This window comes from Mustelus asterias, chromosome 19 (genome assembly GCF_964213995.1).
Source record: "Mustelus asterias chromosome 19, sMusAst1.hap1.1, whole genome shotgun sequence".
NCBI lineage: Eukaryota > Metazoa > Chordata > Chondrichthyes > Carcharhiniformes > Triakidae > Mustelus > Mustelus asterias.
The window spans coordinates 33,732,088-33,755,648 of NC_135819.1; the positions used below are offsets into that span (position 1 = coordinate 33,732,088).

At 44.5% G+C, this 23,561-nt stretch overlaps 1 protein-coding gene across 4 annotated transcripts in view; it reads left to right on the forward strand.

Annotated features, from left to right (window-relative positions):
• LOC144507873 (ATP-binding cassette sub-family C member 9-like) overlaps positions 1 to 23,561 on the forward strand; it is a 214,064-nt gene that overhangs the window by 16,065 nt on the left and 174,438 nt on the right. For 3 of the 4 annotated variants that reach the window (XM_078235306.1, XM_078235308.1, XM_078235309.1), the window contains exons 2-6: positions 4,385 to 4,526; positions 10,300 to 10,421; positions 11,329 to 11,495; positions 17,096 to 17,338; positions 21,121 to 21,309. In XM_078235306.1, the coding sequence (XP_078091432.1) occupies positions 4,385 to 4,526; positions 10,300 to 10,421; positions 11,329 to 11,495; positions 17,096 to 17,338; positions 21,121 to 21,309 (863 nt within the window). The remainder of the gene's footprint in view (positions 1 to 4,384; positions 4,527 to 10,299; positions 10,422 to 11,328; positions 11,496 to 17,095; positions 17,339 to 21,120; positions 21,310 to 23,561) is intronic. The other variant, XM_078235307.1, reaches the window with a different exon arrangement.

Genomic DNA, 23,561 nt, shown 5'->3' on the forward strand with positions numbered 1-23,561 from the left:
AATGGTTTCATGGTCACCTTTTAATTCCAGATTTTTATTGAGTTCAAATTTCAACATTTGCCATGGTGGGAATTGAACCCCAGTGCCCTGACCTTACCTGGGTCTTTGGATTACTAGTCCACAACAATACCAATATGCCACTACTTCCCTGCAGCTCATGTAGTATAGATCAGCATTTACTGCCGAGTTGTCTTCCATATCAAAACCCTTCATATTTTTAATCTCCTCATGGCTTTCTCTATTCAAGAAGAAATAATCCCAGAACCTCCTCATGATGCTAGGGAGACACAGTGGGGTAGCATGGTGACACAGTGGTTCGCACTACTGCCTCATAGTGCCAGGGACCTGGGTTCGATTCCCGGCTTGGGTCACTGTCTGTGTGGAGTTTACACATTCTCCCTGTGTCTGCGTGGGTTTCCTCTGGGTGCTCCGGTTTCCTCCCACATTCCAAAGATGTGCGGTTAGATTGATTAGCCATGCTAAATTGCCACTTAGTGCGAGCGAACTGTGTCGGCGTTTCTTAAGAATCAACCGTAATAAGAAATAAACAGTGTGGATTTAGAAGGGAATGATCCAATGGGACAAACACCATTGATCTCTTTAAGGTTGAGTCGACAAATTTGATTATAAATCTCACTCGGAGAAAAACTCATTTTGACTTTCTGAAACATTTAGATTACGCTCCAGAGGAAAGACTTTGAATGAAATTCTAAGATTACGTAAAAGGTTGGTTTGAAAATCAGCAATAAGATATTTGTAATGTTGGAGTCTGGCGAACCTCTTGAACAGAGATCCTTCAGGGTCAGGAATTAAATGCAGGAAGATTCTGTTCTTCAGTGATGAGTGTGGAAGTGAGGGTGATTTTCGCTGGAGTGGGTAGATAGCTGACCACATGGCTAACGGGCAGCACGGCAGCAAGCATTGCTGCCTCACAGTGCCAGAGACCCAGGTTTAATTCCGGCCTCGGGTGACTGTCTGCGTGGAGTTTGCACATTCTCCCCGTATTTGCGTGGTTTCGTCTGGGTGTTCTGGTTTCTTCCCACATTCCAAACATGTGCGGGTTAGGTGGATTGGCCATGCTAAATTGACCCTAGTGTTAGGGGGATTAGTAGGGTAAATGTGTGGGGTTGCGGGAATAGGGTTGGGTGGGATTGTGTTCGGTACAGAAGCGATGGGCCAAATGGCCTCCTTCGGTACTGTAGAGATTCTATGTCATTTTGTGCTATTCAGCTCATTACGTATTCACCTGTGAGCAACTTGTCAATGCCTGCACAGGGGAAGACAGGAAGTTGCCATCCGCACCGTGACCTCATGAGTTTAAAGGTCTGGCCATCATATTTAAAGGGCCCATGGACTGCCAACCTAATCCCTTTCAGCTTTGCCCAGCCAGCCCCCCTGAACCGGCACCACGGCTGACATTGCGGCGGTCGTAGCGGCAGATCAAGCCCCCGGAGTGACTGAACTTGTAACTTGGTCATCCTCCACACAACTTGCATTATCACCACCCGGTCTCAAACATGGGCTGGTGTTAACAGACCCTCTCCAAAGAGGACAATGCAGCAGCAGCTCACCACTAATCACGGCAGAAAGCTACCTCACCAGGTCCACATCTCCAATGTACAGTTGTAAAAGTGAATGTTCTAATTTCTCGCTGGCAGGGAAGTTAATTTGGAGGGGCAACGTAATTCAGTCAAAAGTTAATTTATTAGTCACAAGTAGGCTTACATTAACACTGCAATGAAGTTATTGTGAAAATCCCCGAGTCACCACACTCCGGCGCCTGTTCGGGTACACTGAGGGAGAATTTAGCATGGCTGATGCATCTAACCAGCACGTCTTTCAGACTGTGGGAGGAAACCCACGCAGACACGCGGAGAATATGCAGACTCTGCATAGACAGTAACCCAAGCTGGGAATCAAACCTGTTGCTGTGAGACAGCAGTGCTAACCACTGTGCCACCGTAGCCCACTAATGAGCTTCCATGACATGTTATTGCATGCAGAAGGGCTTTCCGACATAATTTTTCAGGAAGCCTAGCCACCTTTAACCCACTTAACTGCTAAAGTTCACCCCACTGAAGGCAAACTCATTTTTGGCTTCAAGTCAAATTAAGCTCCCCACCTGCCAAACTTCCCACTGCCGGCTGGTATGGGAGAGTCTGCTCACAATCTAATTTATACTATTTCTTTGGGTTTCCCCAGGAGTTACAGCAGGAGAGCTCCTACAGAAAGTGTATCCCAGAGGAATGTAATAAAGAATTTGCGGAGAGAATTTGGTTGCTTATACAATAGTTAGGCAAGTGGCAAACTATTTGTAACATATTATCATGTACATTGAATAGAAAAATGTGCATCCCACATCAACAATGAATACAACTGATCTGACAGGTGGAAATTAAATGTTCAGCAAACTGCCATTTTTGTGTCTACATTGTTAGAATGTAACCAATGATAACATTGGACCTGTTGTAGTGTGACCAATGGTAACAAGCTGTAAGGGTCAGCTGACCCAGTAAACTGTGTAACCAATGACAAAATGGTGTGATGGTCAGCTGACTCATTATAAATGCGAACCTGTTGAGAATTGTTGGAGTTTGGAATGGTTCAGGTGAGGCTGTAAGTGTTGGAGTAATGATGCTTATTTATTAAACCTTTTTCTTTGGATTTATAAGTTGAAGTAAGTTTTGTGGTGTTTTATTGCCTACACCCTGAGACGTTGCTTCTGGAGGATCAACATACATGTTGTGGCAAAGTCATTTAATAAGCTCATAGAACACAGGTTTGCTTGCTTTGCAGTAAAGCAAAAGTAATCATATATTCAAGAGCAAATATGACTCTAAATGAATGGGTGGGAGGCGATGGCTGAGTAGTGTTATCACTCTACTATTAATCTAGATACTCACCCAATGTTCTGACCTGGGTTTGAATCCTGTCATGGTAGATAGTGGAATTTGAATTCAATAAAAACATCTGGAATTAGGAATCTACTGATGACCATGAAACCATTGTCAAGTGTTATTTTTTTTTAAAAACCTATCTGGCTCACTAATGTCCTTCAGGGAAGGAAATCTGCTGGTCCTTACCTGGGTCTGGCCTACATATGACTCCAGAACCACAGCAATGTAGTTGACTCTTAACTGTCCTCTGAAGTGGCCGAGCAAGCCACTCAGTTCAAGGGCAACTAGAGGTGGGCAATATATTCCGGAAAGCCAGCGATGCTGATGTTCCATGAATGAGACCTCTATGATGTAGCCATCCCACACCGCACTAATTATAACCTCGAAGAGCTGAGTGGATTTTTATTGTCATTTACTTCCAAGCATTTAGGAATAAATATGGACCAAAATAAAAGATTTCTTAGCTCATTTAAAAAAAATTTATTCATGGGATGTGGGTGTCACTGGCTTGGCAATCTCTAATTGCCCTCGAGAAGGAGAGAGTTCCAGGAGTTTGACCTAGTGACAGTGAAGGAACATTGCCACTATATCACCATCTCCAAATTTGACTTGGGACAACAATGTACAGAAAGCATTATTGGATCAATTATCTGTTACACATCCCTTCATGGCTTTTTTTCACATTAACTTCTGTGCAAAGACAGTTGGGAGAACTGATTAATGGGCAACTGATTTGATGTTACTCACTTTACTCCAGTGTCTAAAGTCAGAATTCTCCCAATTAAATCTAAACTGCATCTTCAGTATCGCTCAGCAGAACACCACCACCTGGAGTTTCCCCTCCAAGCCACTCACCAACCTGACTTGAAAGTATATCACCTTTCCTTCACTGTCACTGGGTCAAAATCCTGGAACTCCCTCTCTAACAGCACTGTGAGTGCACCTACACCATCGGGACCGCAGCGGCTCAAGAAGGCAGCTCAGCTGGGTTCAATTCCCAGCTTGGGTGACTGCTGTGCGGAGTCTTCTGCACGTTCTCCACGTGTCTGAGTAGGTTTCCTCCAGGTGCTCCGGTTTCCTCCCACAGTCGGAAGGACATGCTGGTTATGTGCATTGGCCATGCTAAATTCTCCCTTAATGTGCCAAAGTGTAGTGACTAAGGGATTTTCATTGCAGTGTTAATGCAAGCCTACTTGTGACACTAATAAATAAGGTTTTTTAAAAACCTTAATGCTCTTTAAGGAAGGAAATCTGCCAACCTTACCTGGTCCAGCCTACATGTGACTCCAGACCCACAACAATGTGGTTGACTATTAACTGCCCTTTGAACTGCCCAAGCAGGGCAATATCGGAATGGGCAACAATGGGCAATAAAAGAATAAAACAAATCCCATTACTTTTTAAAGTGTATTTCATATCTATATGGTTTCTTTTACTCTCAGTCTATTATATATTTTCTGAAAATGAATTGAATTTTTGAATTTCAGGTTGGGGAAGCCAAAGTTCGAAGGTTCAGATTCACCATAACACATGGCTGCACTTCCCTGGTCACAGCTTTCGTTGGATTCTGACATTTATACTTCTCTTTGTCCTCGTCTGTGAAATTGCAGAAGGAATGGTTTCAGATCGGTATGGTTTGGATTTATTAACGTTTAAATTCTTGAAATATTTGCAATTGGAAAATTGAAAATGTGATCCAAGCATAGAACATTATTTTGACTGCACTGATCTCTCGGAGTCGGTGAAAGGAAATTTTAAATGGCCAAATTTCTGCTTTGCTAATTTTAGCGTAAGAGTTGACACGAGAATATAAGTGATAGCACTTTGGTAGAATGTGTGAATGGACAAATCACCTGTATTGAGCGGATCTGCCTTGAGTGAGGTTAATGAGCTAGAAAATTTCTAAGAGGTCGTCACATTGTATGGGAGATGTTATAGGTTAGCAAGCACGATTGATGTACTCATTTGCATGTACCTCATAGTGGAACTGAAAACACAGGGTATATGGAGGAGCACAGAGGAAGGAGGTGGTGACGTAGTGGTATTGTCACTGGACTCACAAAATTATCACTCCGGCGCCTGTTCGGGTACACTGAGGCAGAACTTAGCATGGCCAATGCACCTAACCAGCACGTCATTTTGGACTGTGGGAGGAAACCGGAGCACCCGGAAGAAAGCCACGCAGACACGGGGAGAACATGCAGACTCCACACAGAGAGTGACCCAAGCCAGGAATTGAATCCAGGTCCGTGGTGCTGTGAGGCAGCAGTGCTAACTACTCTGCCACCATGTCTGTCCACTCACAGTGCTTTCACTATCTTTTCTTTTGTGGATTCATAGAAAACCTGCTTACTATGTTTCAGTTCCTTTCTCACTCAACACTTGGAACATTTGCACCATTTCAGTACACTTATCAAAGTGAGGGATGCAAAAAAGAAAGGACTTGCATTCACAGAGTCCGTTTGTGAGCTTTGGATGTTCCAAAGCGTATTGGCTAATTTTTGTACAACAGGGTCCCATAAATAGCCATGAGATGAAAGACCAGATAATGAGCCAGGCTGTCTGGTCTCTCAATTGCCAGAGACTTGATGTACGACCCAAACATCCGGAAGTCCCAATGTGCTGACTTCCGATGGAATTATCTGGTATGTTTGAACATCCAATGGACAATTTCCTTGCTCCCCACCCTGGATCCTCTGCAAACGTCTTTGACTCTGAATTAGAATTGGAGACTTTTGACAGTTCCACAGGAATAACCTGAATAATTACCCTGGAAATGTGAAACAGAGAAATCCTTGTCAATATCTTTTAGTGACGGCGGTTGAGGGTTATTTTTTAAAAATTCATTCATGGGATGTGGGCGTTGTTGTCTGGGTTAACATTGATTGCCCATCCCTAGTCGCCCATGAACTGGGTGGCTTACTAGGGTAGTTAAGAGTCAACCACATTGCTGTGGTTTTGGAGTCACATGTAGACCAGACAAGGTAAGGATGACAGGTTTCTTTTCCGAAAGGACATTCGTGAACCTTAAAGACCAGACCATTCTCCAAAGTGGAATAGATCTTTTACACCCTCCTAAAACAGCAGATTAGGCCTCATGCCTCATCTAAAAGATGGCACCTTCGACAGAGCTGCACTTCCTCCGTACTGCGCTGGGGTCTGCCCAAGCCTCTGAAATTTGGCACGAACCAGTGCTTAGGAATGGGGCACCTCTGTGGTTCCCTTTTTCAGTACTCTATTGCCCTTGAACTGACTGGTTTGCTGCGCCATTTCAGAAGGCAGTTAAGAGTCAACCACATTGTTGTGGCTCTGGAGTCACATGTAGGCCAGACCAGGTAAGGACAGCAGATTTCCTTCCCTAAACGACATTAGTGAACCAGATGGGTTTTTCCAACAATGGTTTCATGGTCATCAGTAGATTCTTAATTCCAGATATTCTTTATTGAATTCAAATTCCACTAGCTGCCGTGGCGGGATTCATAGAATCATAGAAATCATAGAAACCCTCCAGTGCAGAAAGAGGCCATTTGGCCCATCGAGTCTGCACCGACCACAATCCCACCCAGGTCCTACTCCCATATCCCTATGTATTTACCCGCTAACCCCTCTAACCTACGCATGTCAGGACACTAAGGGGCAATTTCAGCATGTCCAATCAACCAAACCTGCACATCTTTGGATTGTGGGAGGAAACCAGAGCACCCGGAGGAAACCCATGGGTTGATTCGAACCAGGGTCCCCAGAGCATTAGCTGAGTTTCTGGATTAATAGTCTAGTGATAATACCACTAGGCCATTGCGTCCCTCAGTTATTCTGAGTTGATTTTCAAAAGATATTTTGCCCTTAATGCTAATTGTGAGTGAGAAAGAGGCTGGTGCAGAGGACACAAATTAGTGGAATGTCTAATCTTTTACCTTTGTTATTTACTTTTCTGGCATGTGGCATTGATACATAGAATCCTACAGTGCAGAAGGAGGCCACTCAGCCCATCGAGTCTGCACCAACCACAATCCCACCCAGGTCCTATCCCCATAACCCCATGCATTTACCCTAGCGAGTCCCCCGGACACTAAGGGGCAATTTAGCATGGCCAGTCCAATTAACCTGCACATCTTTGGACTGTGGGAGGAAACTGGAGGGAAGAAACCCACACAGATACGGGGAGAATGTGCAAATTCCAGACAGACAGCAACCCAAGGCTGGTTTTGAACCCGGATCCCTGGCGCTGTGAGGCAGCAGTGCCAACCACTGTGACGCCTTGAATACCAATTGAGCTCTTAGTTCCAAAAATGTTATTCTGCCCCTTTCCAATCTGCTGTCAGCCCAGTGTACCCTGAATAATGAGCAGAAACTCCTCGGTTATAAACTACCCTCGGCACTGTTCTTTACTGGAACATGTAAAATTGCTAAACATGCCTCATAATTAAAATAACTTACGATGGAAACCCAATACCTCCGTCTTTCTCATCACAATTAGTCAGCCCATCAAGGTGATGCTATCGGACCTAGTACAAGAAGTTCAGTTCTGCAATGTTTACTCTCTCGACCTAATGATCTCATCATATTAATGATTCAATGGTACTTAATCACAAAGGAGTTAAAGGGTTTGCAGCAATTAGACTCTTTAAAATGTTAAGAATACCAGCTTGTTGCAAAAATGGGCTTACAGCATTCTCCTTCCATCAACCAAACGCTTGCCCAATTCATTATGAAATGATTATGGGGATAGTGCCTGGAACTCGCTGCCAGGGGAGGTAGTGGAAGCAGATGTGATGGTGAGTTTTAAGGGGCGTCTGGACAAATACATGAATAGGATGGGAATAGAGGGATATGGTCCCCGGAAGGGTAGGGGGTTTTAGTTCAGTCGGGCAGCATGGTCAGTGCAGGCTTGGAGGGCCGAAGGGCCTGTTCCTGTGCTGTAATTTTCTTTGTCCTTTGTTCTTTGATTCAGTTAAATACTGAAAGAGAGTAACTAAATATCTTGCAGCACTTTTATTTAAAACCGAGTGAACTACAGTCTCATTGCTAAAAAGAGAGACACGTTGCTAAAGTTTTTCATCATGTACTCATCAGGAGAAATCCAAAAATGCCAAATTTTAAACTATCACAACAATTTATACCACAGGGGAAGAATCAGATGATGGCCATTGGGTGGCAATGGATACCCACATGACAGCTGACTCATGACTATCTTGTATCAACTGACCATGTGGCCTGCGTGCCTGCAATGAGAGGCATCCTGCAGCCAGGCACATCATAGAGCAAACAATTGCCGCCCTTTCATAGAATCCTACTGTGCAGAAGGAGGCCATTTGACCCATCAAATCTGCACCGACCACAATCCCACCCAGGCCTTATCCCTATAACCCCATGCATTTACCCTAGCTAGTCCCCCTGACACTAAGAAATTTAGCATGGCCAGTCCACCTAACCTGCACATCTTTGGATTGAAATAATAAGTCCACTGACTTGATTGCTTGGGGTTGGGGAGGGGCTGGGATGGTGGGGAGGGGGTGGGGGGTGGTTTGTGCCAGAATGTGTCCGCGAGGTTGTGGTGGGCTGCTGTGCCTTCCAAAACAGTTCTTTGATAAGGGGGCATCCTTGCCGCCAGGCATTTTGCGACAGCTCCACAGGAGGACTAGGAGCTGTCTTCTGGACTGAACTGGACTAGAGCAGATACTCAGGCTTTGGTTTCCTTGTGATATTATCCACACATCACCATCGCTCGCTCCATAAATATCCCATCTTTCCATCCCTCTGCTATGCAGCATTCTCTTGTCTAAAATAACCATTTCATAGCGACTTTATCCAACAACATTTCCAAGGATACTGAACCTTTCACCCTTGTGCTTTCCTTTGGGCCTGAGGTACAGGTGCCATTCCTGGCCTAATGCACCAACGAGTTGTTATCCCAGTGGCTGCACCATCACTGGTGCAGGGCTGCTGACTTTCAGTGGGGGAGACAGCAGTTGGTCTTGGACGATGCTCTCAGGCAGTTCTGGACCTTGAGGGCCATTCTTCAAGCTACATCATGTCAGCCTGCGTGCCGGAAGTCTGGGCTGGCTGACATTCCAATACCCATGCTGATGTCCGATGTGGGAAGCTAAATGTTGTCATCCTGAGAGAGGACAGCATGTTTGTGCTCCATGGACCCACTGCCACTGCTTAGGTTGGTAACCCTTGGAATCTGCTGGTGCCAGATTTGCTAGTCTGCCAGCTCCTTTTCTGTAGTCTGAGCCTCAGCAATGATGGCAGCAATCTGAGCCTGACTGGTAACAAGCACAAACCTCAGGACCTCAGTCTGAGATTCCACTACACTGGCGAGAGGTGGCTGTGAGGCTGGCAGCATTGACATGTATGACGTTCAGGTGGACAGTCTCAAAGATAGGCAAGATGGCTGATGGGTGAGTGATCGGGCTTTGTTGAATGAGAGAGATTAGTGGTGCGTTGTGTGGGTGATGCCCTGTGAGGATGCATTCACTCACTGATCTTGACCACCTGTGGGAGGTCACTGAGCTTTCTGTGGTTCTGCAACCAGGCCAGACTTCAGCCAGTGACCTCAGTGACTACATGCTGCCATTCCCTTCAGAGGGTGTGCCTCAGAGGCCTCCTCATCTCCCATGGAATTTTCCTTTATTCATTTGTGGGACATGGGTGTTCCTTGCTGGCCATCATTTATTGCCCCTCCCTAGCTGCTTTCTTGATAGAACTGAGTGGCTTACTAGGCCAATTCAGAGGGCAGTTGAGAGTCAACCACATTGCTATGGTTCTGGAGTCATATGTAGGCCAGACCGGATAAGGACAGCAGATTTCCTTCCCTAAAGAACGTTAGTGAACAAGATGGATCTTTCCGACAATTGACAATGGTCTCCTAGTGGTCAGTAGATTCTTAATTTTAGATTTTTAAAATTGAATTCAAATTCCACCACCTGCCGTGGAGGGATTCGAACCCGGACTGCACATCCACAAAGACTGGCGAAAGCAGATTCAGCTGTTACTTTTTAAAACCAAGATCACTTGTGAAGAAAATGGGTGAGGTTCTCTGATCTCGTCCGTACCCGTCCCGCTGCCAGCGAGAATGGAGAATTAGGCGCTCAGCCAAAACTCCATTCACTGCAGCGGCACCGGAGAATCCCAGCCGTGGACGAGGTCAGAGGTTTTCGGTGAATACATCTGAAGGGTCTTGGGGGGGAAAGAGCAGGAGAACGAGATAAATTAGGAGATAGTTCTTTCAAGGAGCTGGCACAGACTTGGTGGGCCAAATGGCCTTCTGTACTGTATGATTCTTTGATCTGCATGTTGTTTAATTGTTTAATATGGTCTCTGATCCTTACCGCTCAGAATCACAGTCCTGTGTTTCAGTCAAGCACTCACGTTGTTTTCTATTCTTTTGCTGTAACAGAAAAATGGACACTCGCCACCTTCATCTGTTTATGCCGGCAATCATGGGATTCATAGCTGCAATTACATCAATCGTCTATTATCATAATATCGAAACTTCCAACTTTCCAAAGTTACTCTTAGGTGAGAGTACATTTCCGATTTCAGGTGGACTAAGCCTTCGCTGATTTTCAATTCTCTTGATCTGTTATCACCCGGCAAAGTGTTTTATTACTGGGAAAAGCAAAACTAATTTAACTATCAGTCCTAAAATTCCACCAATGTGGAATTTCTCAGGACCTGGATATGCTGAGACCGTTAGTTGGAAGTTTCCTGGCTGCCTCTTTGGCTACACCCTTACAAGGTGAGCCATTTCTAAGGGGGGATAGCAGTCAAAGATGGGGCATCCCGAATGCAGGAGGTTTCTATTTACCTGGCGCATTCAGTACCTGGTCTAACACCGGAAAACTGATTTGCCACTTGGCACTAGATGTTTCAGCTTTCAAATGGGCAGAAGTTGATGTCACAGGGCTGCGTAAGGTCTTGAGGATGAAAGCAACTTGGACCTGTAAGGTTGGGGACAATTAAATCTATTGGCCCCTTACTACAAGAACTCAAGGAGTGGACAAAATGTAATCTTTGGCCAGGGCGGGGTGAGACCTGGGCACTCACTTTATCCTAGTCTGGCACCAACATTTCTCGCAATGTGAGACTGATGCTTCCCTTGTGGCAGGGACACCTGCCTTGGAACAAATTAAATACCCTTTCTCTGCCCCCTTGCCCCACACATATGGGTATGTGAGATCCCTTGGTGAAGGCCATCCTCATGGTTCTAGAATAGAATAGAATCCCTACCGCGCAGAAAGAAGCCATTCGGCCCACCGAACCTGCACCAGCAACTATTGTTGTCTCGTCCTTATTAATGCTTCATAATGTTTGCTTTTTTGATCAAACTCTCCATTTGAAAACTCTCCTCTGAAGCACCGTGACTAATTTTACAACATTCACGTCGCTGTATCCTGTTGTTAATCAAATATGTTTGTTGTTTCAGCCCTTTTTATCTACTGGGTCCTGGCTTTTATTGGTAAAACTATTAAACTGGTGAAGTACTGTGATCACGGAGTGAGCATGTCCGAGCTTCGATTCTGTATAACCCTTATGCTGGTCTTTCTCTATGGATCGTTAATGGCGATTGAAATAAATGTGATCATATTCAGGGTAAGTAGTTCTGTTATAAAGTAACCAATGATAACGTGCTCTGAGGGTCAGCTGACCCAGTAGACAATGTGACCAATGGCAACATGATGTGGTGGTCAGCTGTCCCAAGATAGATAGAAAGCAGATGGGGATTGTGGGGAACTTGTGCGTTGGTGTGATGAAGTTTCTTCATTAAACCTTTCTTTGATTTACGTTGTGAAGTTAATTATTTAATTGCTTGCAACTGAAGTATCCTTAATGCCGGATGAACAAGTTCCACTCCTCTTATGTAGATGAGTGGAATTTTCAATGACAGTTGTACAAGAATTGAGGAAGGACTTGTCCCAGCAAATCCAGAGCATATTGCTGCTCCATATGTAACCTGTGTCAGTTTGAAATTGGCAGCATTCACACAGGGTGAATTGAAACTAAAAGAGCAGTGACACGCCCAAGGTAAAAGGGGGGCCTCTATAGGTGTGGATGGGCTACTAATCCAGTGGGCAGCTCTGTCCACGATAAAGTGAAACTCGAATATTTTTGTCCTCTGTATCACTCCAAGCAGAAAGAGAGTACATAGAACATTACAGCGCAGTACAGGCCCTTCGGCCCTCGATGTTGCGCCGACCAGTGAAACCAATCTAAAGCCCATCTAACCTACACTATTCCAATATCATCCATATGTTTATCCAATAACCATTTGAATGCTCTTAATGTTGACGAGTCCACTACCGCTGCAGGCAGGGCATTCCATGCCCTTACTACTCTCTGAGTAAAGAACCTACCTCTAACATCTGTCCTATATCTCTCACCCCTCAATTTAAAGCTATGTCCCCTCGTGTTAGCCATCACCATCCGAGGAAAAAGGCTCTCACTATCCACCCTATCTAATCCTCTGATCATCTTGTAAGCCTCTATTAAGTCACCTCTTAACCTTCTTCTCTCTAACGAAAACAACCTCAAGCCCCTCAGCCTTTCCTCATACGATTTTCCCACCATACCAGGCAACATCCTGGTAAATCTCCTCTGCACCCTTTCCAACACTTCCACATCCTTCCTATAATGCGGCGACCAGAACTGTACGCAATACTCCAAGTGCGGCCGCACCAGAGTTTTGTACAGTTGCAACATGACCTCCTGGCTCCGAAACTCAATCCCTCTACCAATAAAAGCTAACACACCGTACGCCTTCTTAACAACCCTATCAACCTGGGTGCCAACTTTCAGGGATCTATGCACATGGACACCCAGATCCCTCTGTTCATCCACACTACCAAGTATCTTACCATTAGCCCAGTACTCTGTATTCCTGTTACTCCTTCCAAAGTGAATCACTTCGCACTTTTCCGCATTAAACTCCATTTGCCACCTCTCAGCCCAGCTCTGCAGCTTATCTATGTCTCTCTGTAACCTGCCACTTCCCTCCGCACTGTCTACAACTCCACCGACTTTAGTGTCATCCGCAAATTTAGTAACCCATCCTTCTATGCCCTTATCCAGGTCATTAATAAAAATGACAAACAGCAGTGGCCCTAAAACTGATCCTTGCGGTACACCACTAGTAACTGATCTCCAGGATGAACATTTCCCATCAACCACCACCCTCTGTTTTCTTACAGCTAGCCAATTCCTGATCCAAACCACTAAATCACCCACTCCTGACTTGAGGTTTGTTGGGGTAGAGAGAATTCAGGCAATTAGGACATGGGACACTTGTAACAGTTTCAAATTGGTTCCAGTAGTTCTGGTATTTATCTGGCTACACAGTGTGACTGGATTTACTGAGGTATGTAAAACACTGCAAAGCGTTTCACGATATCTCACCAATCATGATCTCGGGTTTGACCCAGTGCAATTTATAATAACAAATAGAGGCAGGAGTGTGACACGGTGGCCCAGTGGTTAGCACTGCTGCCTCACAGCGCCGGGGACCCGGATTCGATTCCCAGCTTGGGTGACTGTGTGGAGTTTACATGTTCTCCCCGTGTCTGCAAGTGTTTCCTCCGGGTGCTCCGGTTTCCTCCTACAGCTCAATGATGTGCAGGTTAGGTGGATTGGCTGTGCTAAATTGCCGCTTAGTGCCCAAAGATGTGTAGGGGGAGTAGTGATATAAATGTATGGGGTTGCTAGGATAGGGCTGGGGTTGGACCTGCTCTGTCGGAGAGTCAGTGCAGACTCAATGGGATGAATGGCCTCCTTCTGCACGGTAGGGCTTCTATGATTCAACCCTTTGAGTCCATTCAGGCATTCAATGAGATCCTCTACTTCAATGGCATTTTCCTGCACCATCGCCCTTGATATTTTTAACAAGTAGAAATTTATCAAGCCCCATTTTGAACAAATTCAATGACTGAGTCTCCTTAGCTCTCTGTGGCCAAGAATCCCAATGATTGATTTACCACCCTCTGAGTGAAGAAATTCCTTCACAACACAGTTCTCAATGGCCTGCCCCTCATTCTGAAACAGTGTCCCCTGGTTGTAGACTGCCCCCCCGCCCCCCTTTCTGTGCCCCCCGCCTGTCAGGGAAACATCCTTCCTACATCGACCCTGTCAAGTCCAATAAATATTTAATATGTTTGAATGAGATCACCTCTTGTTCTTCTTTGGCAGAGAATAAAAGCCCAGTCTATTGGATCGTTCTTCGTAGTATGGAAATTAAGTTACAACCACTATGATGGGCGGCTCTGTCAGCAAGACAGACAAGGCTTCGTTGAAAAGTTGTTTTAAAGTTTATTTATTAGTCGCAAGTAAGGCTTACATTAACACTACAATGAAGTTACTGTGAAATTCCCCTAGTTGCCACATTCCGGTGCCTGTTCGGGTCAATGCACCTAACCAGCATGTCTTTCAGACTGTGGGAGGAAACCGGAGCACCCGGAGGAAACCCACACAGCCACGGGGAGACCGTGCAAACTCCACACAGACAGTGACCCAAACCGGGAATCGAACCTTGGTCCCTGGCGCTGTGAGGCAGCAGTGCTGATCACTGTGCCACTGTGCCGCTCCAAGGTCAATGGTTGCGTATTCAGGAAAGAATTCAATTTAACTTTGTGTTATTTGCATAAACACTGCACTCCTGGCCTTGGTCACAGGATGAAACAAAGACAAGTTACCATGACAAGTACCAAATAACAGGATATGGTGACAAATCATGCGAATGAAGGAGGCGGTTTTCAATTGGATAAGAAAGGGCAAAAGGCTATGCTATGATTGGTGGACTATGTATGCAAATGAAGGGTTAGAAAGTTGCCCGTTTCTCATTTGCTGTAATTAACTAACTGCTAATTATCTATATGAATCAACAGAACACTGAAATTCACCATGTCTGTTCTCCTTGTAGCAAGTAATAAAGGTTGAGGAGATTGAAACTCACCGTGCATTGCCTGGTTAATCCTCAACAATAGAACAATCCCTCCATCCCAGGAATTAATTTAGTGAATAAAATAAAAGCAAAATACTGCAGATGTTGGAAAGGTGAAATAAAAACGGAAAATAAGGAAAAGCTCAGCAGGTTTGACAGCATCTGTGGAGAAAGAAATAGCTGTAATGTTTCGAGTCAGTATTAACTCTTCTAAATTATTAATTTCATAAACCTTTGTTGCACTCCCTCTGTTGCAAATGTATCCTTCCTTAGATAAGGAGACCAAAATTGTACACAATATTCCAGGTAAGGTCTCACCAAGGCTCACAACTGTAGCAAGACATCATTACTGCTGTATACAAATCCATTTAGAATAAAGGCCAACATACAATTTGTTTTCTTAGTTGCTTGAATTTGGTTCATAATTTCAGTTCAATGCGATATTGTTCCCCTGACATCATTTGCTAACTACCTTATACCTATATCTCTGGAGATCGACCCTGCTGCCAGTGGAGACCATTTCTCCCTATCTAGTCTGTCAAAATTCCACATTACAATGGAAACATCCTATGTAAACATGTCACATTGCAATTCCACCCTCCCTGCCAGTGGCAGCACTGCAGGGAATGTCTAACTATCTTGTGACAATCTGCTCCATCTGAAATTTCTGCATCCACATCTATAATGGAAACATATTCACATTAGTTGCTAGAGACGTTCAAAATCACGAGGGGTCGCGACACAGTAGACAGGGAGAAACTGTTCCCACTCGTGAAACAATCAGGAATGAAAGATTTAAAGTAATTGGAACGAGAAGCAAAGGTGACATGAGATAGAACTTTTCATGCAGCGATAGTGTGGTGGAGGCAGTTTCAATCAAAACATTCGACAGGGAGTGAGACTGTTTTCTGAATGAAGAATGTGCAGGGGAGAAAGCGGGAGAATGGCACTGGACGAATTACTCGCTTGGAGAGCTGGGGCTGACAAGATGGGCTAAATGGCCTCCTTCTGCACTGTAACAATTCTCTGATTCTGTGAAAAACCTCTAAGTTTTAGAGGTTTACACTTTTACTGAATCTCACCCAACCTTCTTTGCACAACACTTTCTCCAATCTCTCTCTGCATGACAAAAGTACTTCCTCCATGTTACCACGCTAGTGAATCTTCTCCACAGCTTCTTAAATTCTGGTGCCCAGAATTGGAAGCAATATTTTAGCTGAGGCGTAAAAATAATTTTTCTTCACACATTTAGCCTCACATTTTCCCCAGGTCTGATCTGAATGTTTGGGCTCTTTAACATTGGAACAGAAGTTTGTTTGAAGGACAATGCTGGAAGTGTTAAATTGTATACAGCTGTTGAAAAAGCTCCATAGAACAAGGTTAAGTATCAAACCCAGAATCTTTCTGTTCTATATATTGCAGCTAGATAGATAAAAGAATTGAAGCATACCCCATCAGGAAGGATTAAACATGAATGGGGGGGAGGGGGTGCGGGGAGGTGGCATCGGCGCATGCACTGTGGCACAGTGGTTAGCACTGCTGCCTCACAGCGCTAGGGACCCGGGTTCAATTCCTGGCTTGGGTCACTGCCGGTGCAGAGACTGCGCCTTTTCCCCATGTCTGCATGGGTTTCCTCCCACAGTCCGAGAGATGTGCTGGTTAGGTGCATTGGCCACGCTAAATTCTCCCTCAGTGTACCCAAACAGGTGCCAGAGTGTGGCGACGAGGGGATTTTCACAGTAACTTCATTGCAGTGTTAATGTAAGCTTACTTGTGACACTAATAAACAAACTTTAAACTTTAACTTTAAAACTTTAAACTTTAAAACTGAGGTGTGACCAGATTGAGGTCTTGAGGAGATCGGAAGGGTTTTCTTGGGTTGACATTGAGAAGATGTTTTCACTGAAAACCAAAACGTGGGCTCATAAATATCAGGATGTCACTCATCTATCTGAAGAAATGTGAGGAGAATCATCTTTACCCAGAGAATGATGTGAAACTTGTTAGCACAATGTGTAGTTGAGGCAAAAAGCATGGATGTATTTAAGGCTACATAACACATGAGGGAGACTGGGAGAAGGATATTCTGATAGAGTTGGATAAAGAGGGGTGGGAGGAGACCCGTGTAGTATATGTACACCAGTGTAGAGCCACTGGCTGAATGGTCTGTTTCTGTGCTGTACATTCTAATTCTAAACAATCTAAAACCACTGAGTTGTTCAAGTGACGTTTGGTTAAATAGCCTCATTTTCACTCCTGCTAGAAATACGTGTTCTTTGTAAACCCCAAAAAAGTGAAACCGCCTGAAGACTTGCAAGACCTGGGTGTGAGGTTCCTGCAGCCCTTTGTGAACTTACTATCCAAAGCAACATACTGGTGGATGAACACTCTCATCATTTCTGCACACAAGAGGCCGATAGACCTGAAAACCATCGGCAAGCTTCCCATAGCCACCAGGGCTCTCACCAATTACATGCGCCTGAAAGAAGCTTATGAGGAGCAGAAGGTACATGTTCCAATCAAATGTATGTGTGTCTCTTCCTGATGGCTGCGACATTTCCTAACGGCTGCGTATCTTCCTTTATTATTTGGGCAACATTTTCCAGCCCTGCCAGGGTCGCCAAGGGTGGGATGGGAAGGTTTGCAGAGGGGTCAAATGTCCAAACGTTCCCGTTCCATCTGCGACAATGCCTGCCACTGATGTGATGGGAAAAACCTTAGAGTTTGTCTGAACTGGTGATAATTGATTATCTTAATGATTTCCCCCTTTATCTGACACTATTTAGGGCTTGCTAGGGCCACCATAGAGGCAGTGATGCAGTGGTAACATTACTAGATTAGAACACAATGCCAAGGCAAACCCTTTGCAGGGATGAGCTCAAACCCCACCTCGGCAGCTGGTGGAATTTGAATTCGATTAATAAAAAAATTCTGGAATTAGAAGTTACTCTCAGTAACGGTGATCATGAAATTCTTAACTTTTATTTCATTCATGGGATGTGGGTGTCATTGGCTAGGCCAGCATTTATTGCCCATCCCTAATTGCCCTTGAACTTAGCAGTTAAGAGTCAAGTACGTTGTTGTAGGTCTGGAGTCACATGTAGGCCAGACTGGGTAAGGACGACAGATTTCCTTCCAAATAGGACTTTAGTGAACTGGAACAACGGAAGTTGAGGGGCGACCTGATAGAAGTCTATGGGATTATGAGGGGCATGGACAGAGTGGGTAGTCAGAAGTTTTTTCCCAGGATGGAAGAGTCAATTCCTCGGGGGCATAGGTTTAAGTTGCGAGGGGCAAGGTTTAAAGGAGATGGACGAGGCAAGTTTTTTTACGCAGAGGGTGCCTGCAACTCGCTGCCGGGGGAGGTAGTGGAAGCAGATACGATTGTGACTTTTAAGGGGCGTCATGACAAGTACATGAATAGGATGGTGTTGTGGGAAAATTGCCACTGGAGTCAGATTGGAGGTTCAACAATACAGTTTTATTTAACGAAGCTTCGTGGAGAAAGGCACTGGCACTCCGCAGTACTTTAGCAGCCACCTTCTCTCAATGATACAATAGGAGTGGTTCATTTTTGTACTTTTCAGACAATGGATAGTCCGGACATTAGCCATTTAACACATCGTTATAGTTGAGTAGGATCAATAGTTTAACACATCGTTACAGCCAGATATATACAGACATTGGCTTTTAACATCGCATTGTTTCATAGAATGGATACATTTCCTCCTTCAGTGACTATCAATGACTTAGTTTCGGTCTATACATACAGTAATTGGTTTTCCTGCATTTATGTATTGCTGTTCCCATTTATGGCTAATCTCTTTATCAGTCCTTATTGTCCTAGGTCTGTCCTTATCTTAAAGTGCCTCAAGCTCTCACTGGCTTCCTGCAGTATCTGATTCCTGCATGTTTAACTTTAAATAGCTATCTGTCCTGCATGTTTTAATTTCAAGTAGCTGTCTGCGCTAAAAGTCAGTGCCTGCTTAATGTCTCTCTCCCAGGTAACCTTTTTATGTGCTAGGCAGTCATTTTATGTGTCAGGTACCCATCTTTATGTTTTTCCCACTTCAGCTGGGAATAGAGGGATATGGTCCTTGGAAGGGTAGGGGGTTTTAGTTCAGTTGGGCAGCATGGTCGGTGCAGGCTTGGTGTAATTTTCTATGTTCTTTGTTCAGATGGGTTTTTCCAACAGTGATCTTATGGTCATCATTAGACTCTTCGAGCCACGCTCAGCCCAAAGCCAGAAAAGCCCGCCCGAGATCAACAAACCTTTGCATGTTCCGTGTCCCGCCTGTTGCGATTCCCGTGCTGGGTGGGATGGGAAAATTCTGCAGCTAAATCCAGCTTCTATTGGATTCAAATTTCACAGTTGCTGTGGGATCTATTACCCCGGCTATCTGGATTATGAGTCCAGGGATAATACCACTAGACCACCACCTCCCACCACTCGGTCCTCTGAAATGACCTAGCAAGCCACTCAGTTCACTGGCAATTAGGGATAGGCAACAGTGATACCCACCTCCCTAAAAGAAAGCAGTTCAGTCCCCTGGAATTAATACAATAACACATCAGAATCAGGAACATGAATAATACAAATGATTTCTGGCCAAATTCCTCTGCTTAGCATTCAGCAATGTTTTGCCTTTATGAAGATAACTTTTAAGTCACATTTTGAAGCGACTTTTGGGAAGATCTTATCTTACAACTAAAAATCTTTCACTGTTTTCCACAAACCTGTAAGTATCATACCAAAACACAGAATATCTTCACTCCTTTTTAATTCATTCCTGAGACATGGGCATCACTGGCTGGGCCAGTATTTATTGCCCATCCCTAGTTGCCTTCGAGAAGTTGGTGGTGAGCTGCCTTCCGGAAACGCTGATACAACTGAGGGGTTTGCTGGGCCATTTCAGAGGGCAGTTGAGAGTCAACCACATTGCTGTGGCTCTGGAGTCACATGTAGGCCAGACCGGGTAAGGACGGCAGATTTCCTTCCCTCAAGGACATGAGTAAACCAGATGGGTTTTTCCGACAATCGACAATGGTTTCATGGTCATCAGTAGATTCTTAATTACAGATTTTTAAAAAAAATTCAAATTCCACCAAGTGCTGTGGCAGGATTTGAACTCCGGCCCCTAGAACATTAATTGAGTTTTTGAATTAATAGTCCAGCGATAATACCACTAGGCCATGACTTGCCCCAGAGTTTCTTTCCTTGTACCCCCTTAACATTAACGAGGGATAGTTGGCATTCTGGCAGTCGGCATTCCCTCACTATAGAGAACTAGCAGTTCCAGATTCCAGCACCAACAGTCCTAGACAGCAGGCTACCAACCATCTACACTTCAGGATATCAATGATCCTACACCTATTGTATAGAAAGATTCCTCAGGCTGTCAAATATTTTTACACAATTTGAGAGTAATACCAGGAGACACAGGTTCAAACTGGTAAAAGGCAATCTTTGGAAATTGTTTTTTTACACAAAGGCTGGAATTTTCCGGCTATTCCCACCAGTGGTATTTTCCGATCCTGCCAATGGCGAACCTCCGCTGAGGGTTGCCTGGTGATGGGGGGGGGAGGGGGGGGGTGCATACAACGGGAAACATAGTTGACAGTGGTGGGACCAGAAGATCCTGCCGCCAGCCTGTGGTGAGCTGCCTCTGCCGCCGCGATGTGTGCCGCGGGTGGGGCTGGAAAATGCCATCAAATGAGTGCATCAGATTTGGAACCGACCTCCAGCAGCAACAATGGAGATAAAAGCCTGGAATTCATTAAGAGACGATGGCTGGAATTTTCCAACCATTCACGCCAGAGGGATTTTCCCATCCTACTGCAGCGAACGGAGATTTGGATTATCCCCAAGTTCCCCATCTTCGCTGCAGTTACAGCGTTGCGTCAACCGGCGCTAAGCTTGTGCCCAACAAGTATTAAAAAGGGAGGACCCTGAGGACTAAGAGAGAGAATGGCCTTCTCCACCTACAAATGATTCCAAATTTAATGAATAACCCCATAATACAATCTGCTCATTAACTTTGGAGACTGCACAGCACCCTGTATATTTTGAAGGTATTTTCCATTGCTTGCTTCATCTTGAGTAACAGTTACTGACGCTCACGACCATTTTACCAGCAAGCAAAACGGTTGACATACTTGCTTGGACATACTTTCAGTTTGTTCACAAACTGCTCACTATTGCCCTGACCAGCTTTGGAACATTATCTTTCTTTTCTTGTACTCAGTTAGTCGAGTTTGATTTATCCCATTGGTGTTTATTCTCCCCAGCAGAAGAATGCGCGTTTCCCAGGCGATCGGCCTCCCTCGATATGGCGTTCCATGTACAGGGCTTATGGTCGACCGATCTTCCTGAGCAGCACCTTCCGCTACCTGGCCGACCTTTTGGGTTTTGCTGGTCCCCTCTGCATCTTCAGAATTGTTGACCACCTTAGCAAGACGAACAAATCAAGTAGCTCCGTGAGTTTTGGATTTAATACTTTACTCTTACTGAAGTGTGTGATAACAGAAGCTGCTGTAGCTATAAAAATATATGTTGTCTTTTTGTGTTTAAGGGGAATGTTTAAAAGTCAGCTTTATGCTACCGGTAGTCAGTATGTCTGGAGGGAATACGGCTCAGATGCTGGAAATGCAGGATAATTACTCATTTTAGCCATGTAGTGTTTCCTTAGGAGAGAGCTAATGGACTTCAATTTACAAAAAGAAAAGTTCCCTTGGGGTTTTTGATTAGAGGAATGGAAGGTGGGTTTAGCTATGTAGGGCCATGTGATAATATGGTTAATGAAGGAGCTAGGTATGTAGCAGCGAGAAAACAACCTTAAATTCTGGTTGGGGTTTGTTTAAAGGCAGAGGTTTGAAAGTTGCTCTCACCACAAAATCTCTCTGAAAACTTCAAGGTTGTTTACACTCCTTTTGGCAAGTATATTTATGGCTGCTAACAGTATTTAAAGTGGGTTTTGAGTTTGTAAGAAGAAAATTGCTTATTTGGAACTGATTTAGTGATAAGTTAGAAAGTAGAGTTGTTTCTTTTCAAGTTTAAATTTTGTTCAGTTGTTAATAGCTAGGCTGTTTCATTTGTTAGAGTTATAGTTAAACTGTGTTATTAAATGAAATTTGTTTTACTGTAAAAAAAAATCCCCAATTTGTCAGTGGAATTTCTCCTGGAGTAAAACATCCTATCCTCACATTTATGCCAAAAGAGAAGGATTGTTGGGATGTAGTCTTGGCTTCCTAATGTAACTTGGGATTCTGGCCAAGGGCCCTAACAAGTGAACTTATGTTAAGCAGAACTCCAGACTGAGATGTGTCTTTCTAACCTCATCTGGTCTGAACTGCTTGGGCTATTCTATGACACTTAAGGCATGCGTGGAACCCTAACAGAGAACAGTTGGGCTGAACGGTCTGGTTCTGGTCTGTAGACCCTATTTCATTCGATGTATTATTTTTAAAGAGACTGAGGAATTTTTATATTGTTCTACTCTGAACTGGGAGAATGGCCGAGATTTCACAGTCAGTGGGGACACAGAGATTTGAAGAGAAGTTGGCTGAAATTTCTGGAGAGAACCCTGACTCTCTCAATGTACAACCAATCATAGTGTTTTTAAAAATTCATTTTACGGGATGTGGATGTCGTTGGCTAGACCAGCAAGTATTGCCCATCCCTAGTTATCCTTGAGAAGGTGCTGGTGAGCTGCCTTCTTCAACTGCTGCAGTCCCTGAGGTGTCGGTACACCCTACAGTATGAGTTGTTAGGGAGGGAGTTCCAGGATTTTGACCCAGTGGCAGTGAAGGAACGGCGATATATTTCCAAGTCCGAACGGTGAGTGAGTTGGAGGGGAACCTCTTCTTCAGTTGCAATTCTCAGTGTCGAGCTGCAGTGATAGCATCAAGTTGTCCAAGCAGCCAATTACATGAAAGAATTCTCACACGCAGCCAACCAGGAAATGAAAAGCATGAATGATCAAATTGCAATTTGGTATTTGAAAGAGAGCGAAAGAAAGATGGGGACATACACGGTAGAAGCTGAACTTTATTTAAAAATAAAATTAAAAAAGCTAGATTAATAGTCCTCTAGTTAATTATAAGACATAAGAGCAGAATTAGGCCATTCAGCCCATTGAGTCTGCTCCGCCATTCAATCATGGCTGATATTTTTCTCATCCCCATTCTCCTGCCTTTTCCCCATAACCCTTGATCCTCTTATTAATCAAGAACCTATCTATCTCTGATTATAATGGGGGACGATTAACAACATTCCATAAATATAAAATTACTTTTCATGAGCAGTTCAGCAGTATTACACAGGTCAGTGTTGACAAGGCTGACCATTTTATGGGGTGTCTAACAGCAATGTGAGAGGAGAAAAGGGTAAGTTCTTGCCAGGTTAGTTGATTCGATAGATTATTGGCTCTGAAGGGGGATTGGTATGGGGTGAAGGGGCGGGTGGGTGAGGAGGTATAGGAGGAGGATTGTGCGAAGCTCAGCCTGTAACTGGAGCAGTGAATAAGAAGCTGCGGCTTCCGGGGCAGAATTTTACAATCCTCTGCGACGGTTTTGTAGATGGAGGGTAGCGGTGAAATTTCTCAGATAGTCTTCCCACTGGGTTCCCATCACAGGGGCCATGTTACCACACATCCCCTTCCATAATGCACTGGTGTCACGTCGGTTGAGTCTAACTCAACGCAGACTATTGGACCATGTGCGGAAGCTTT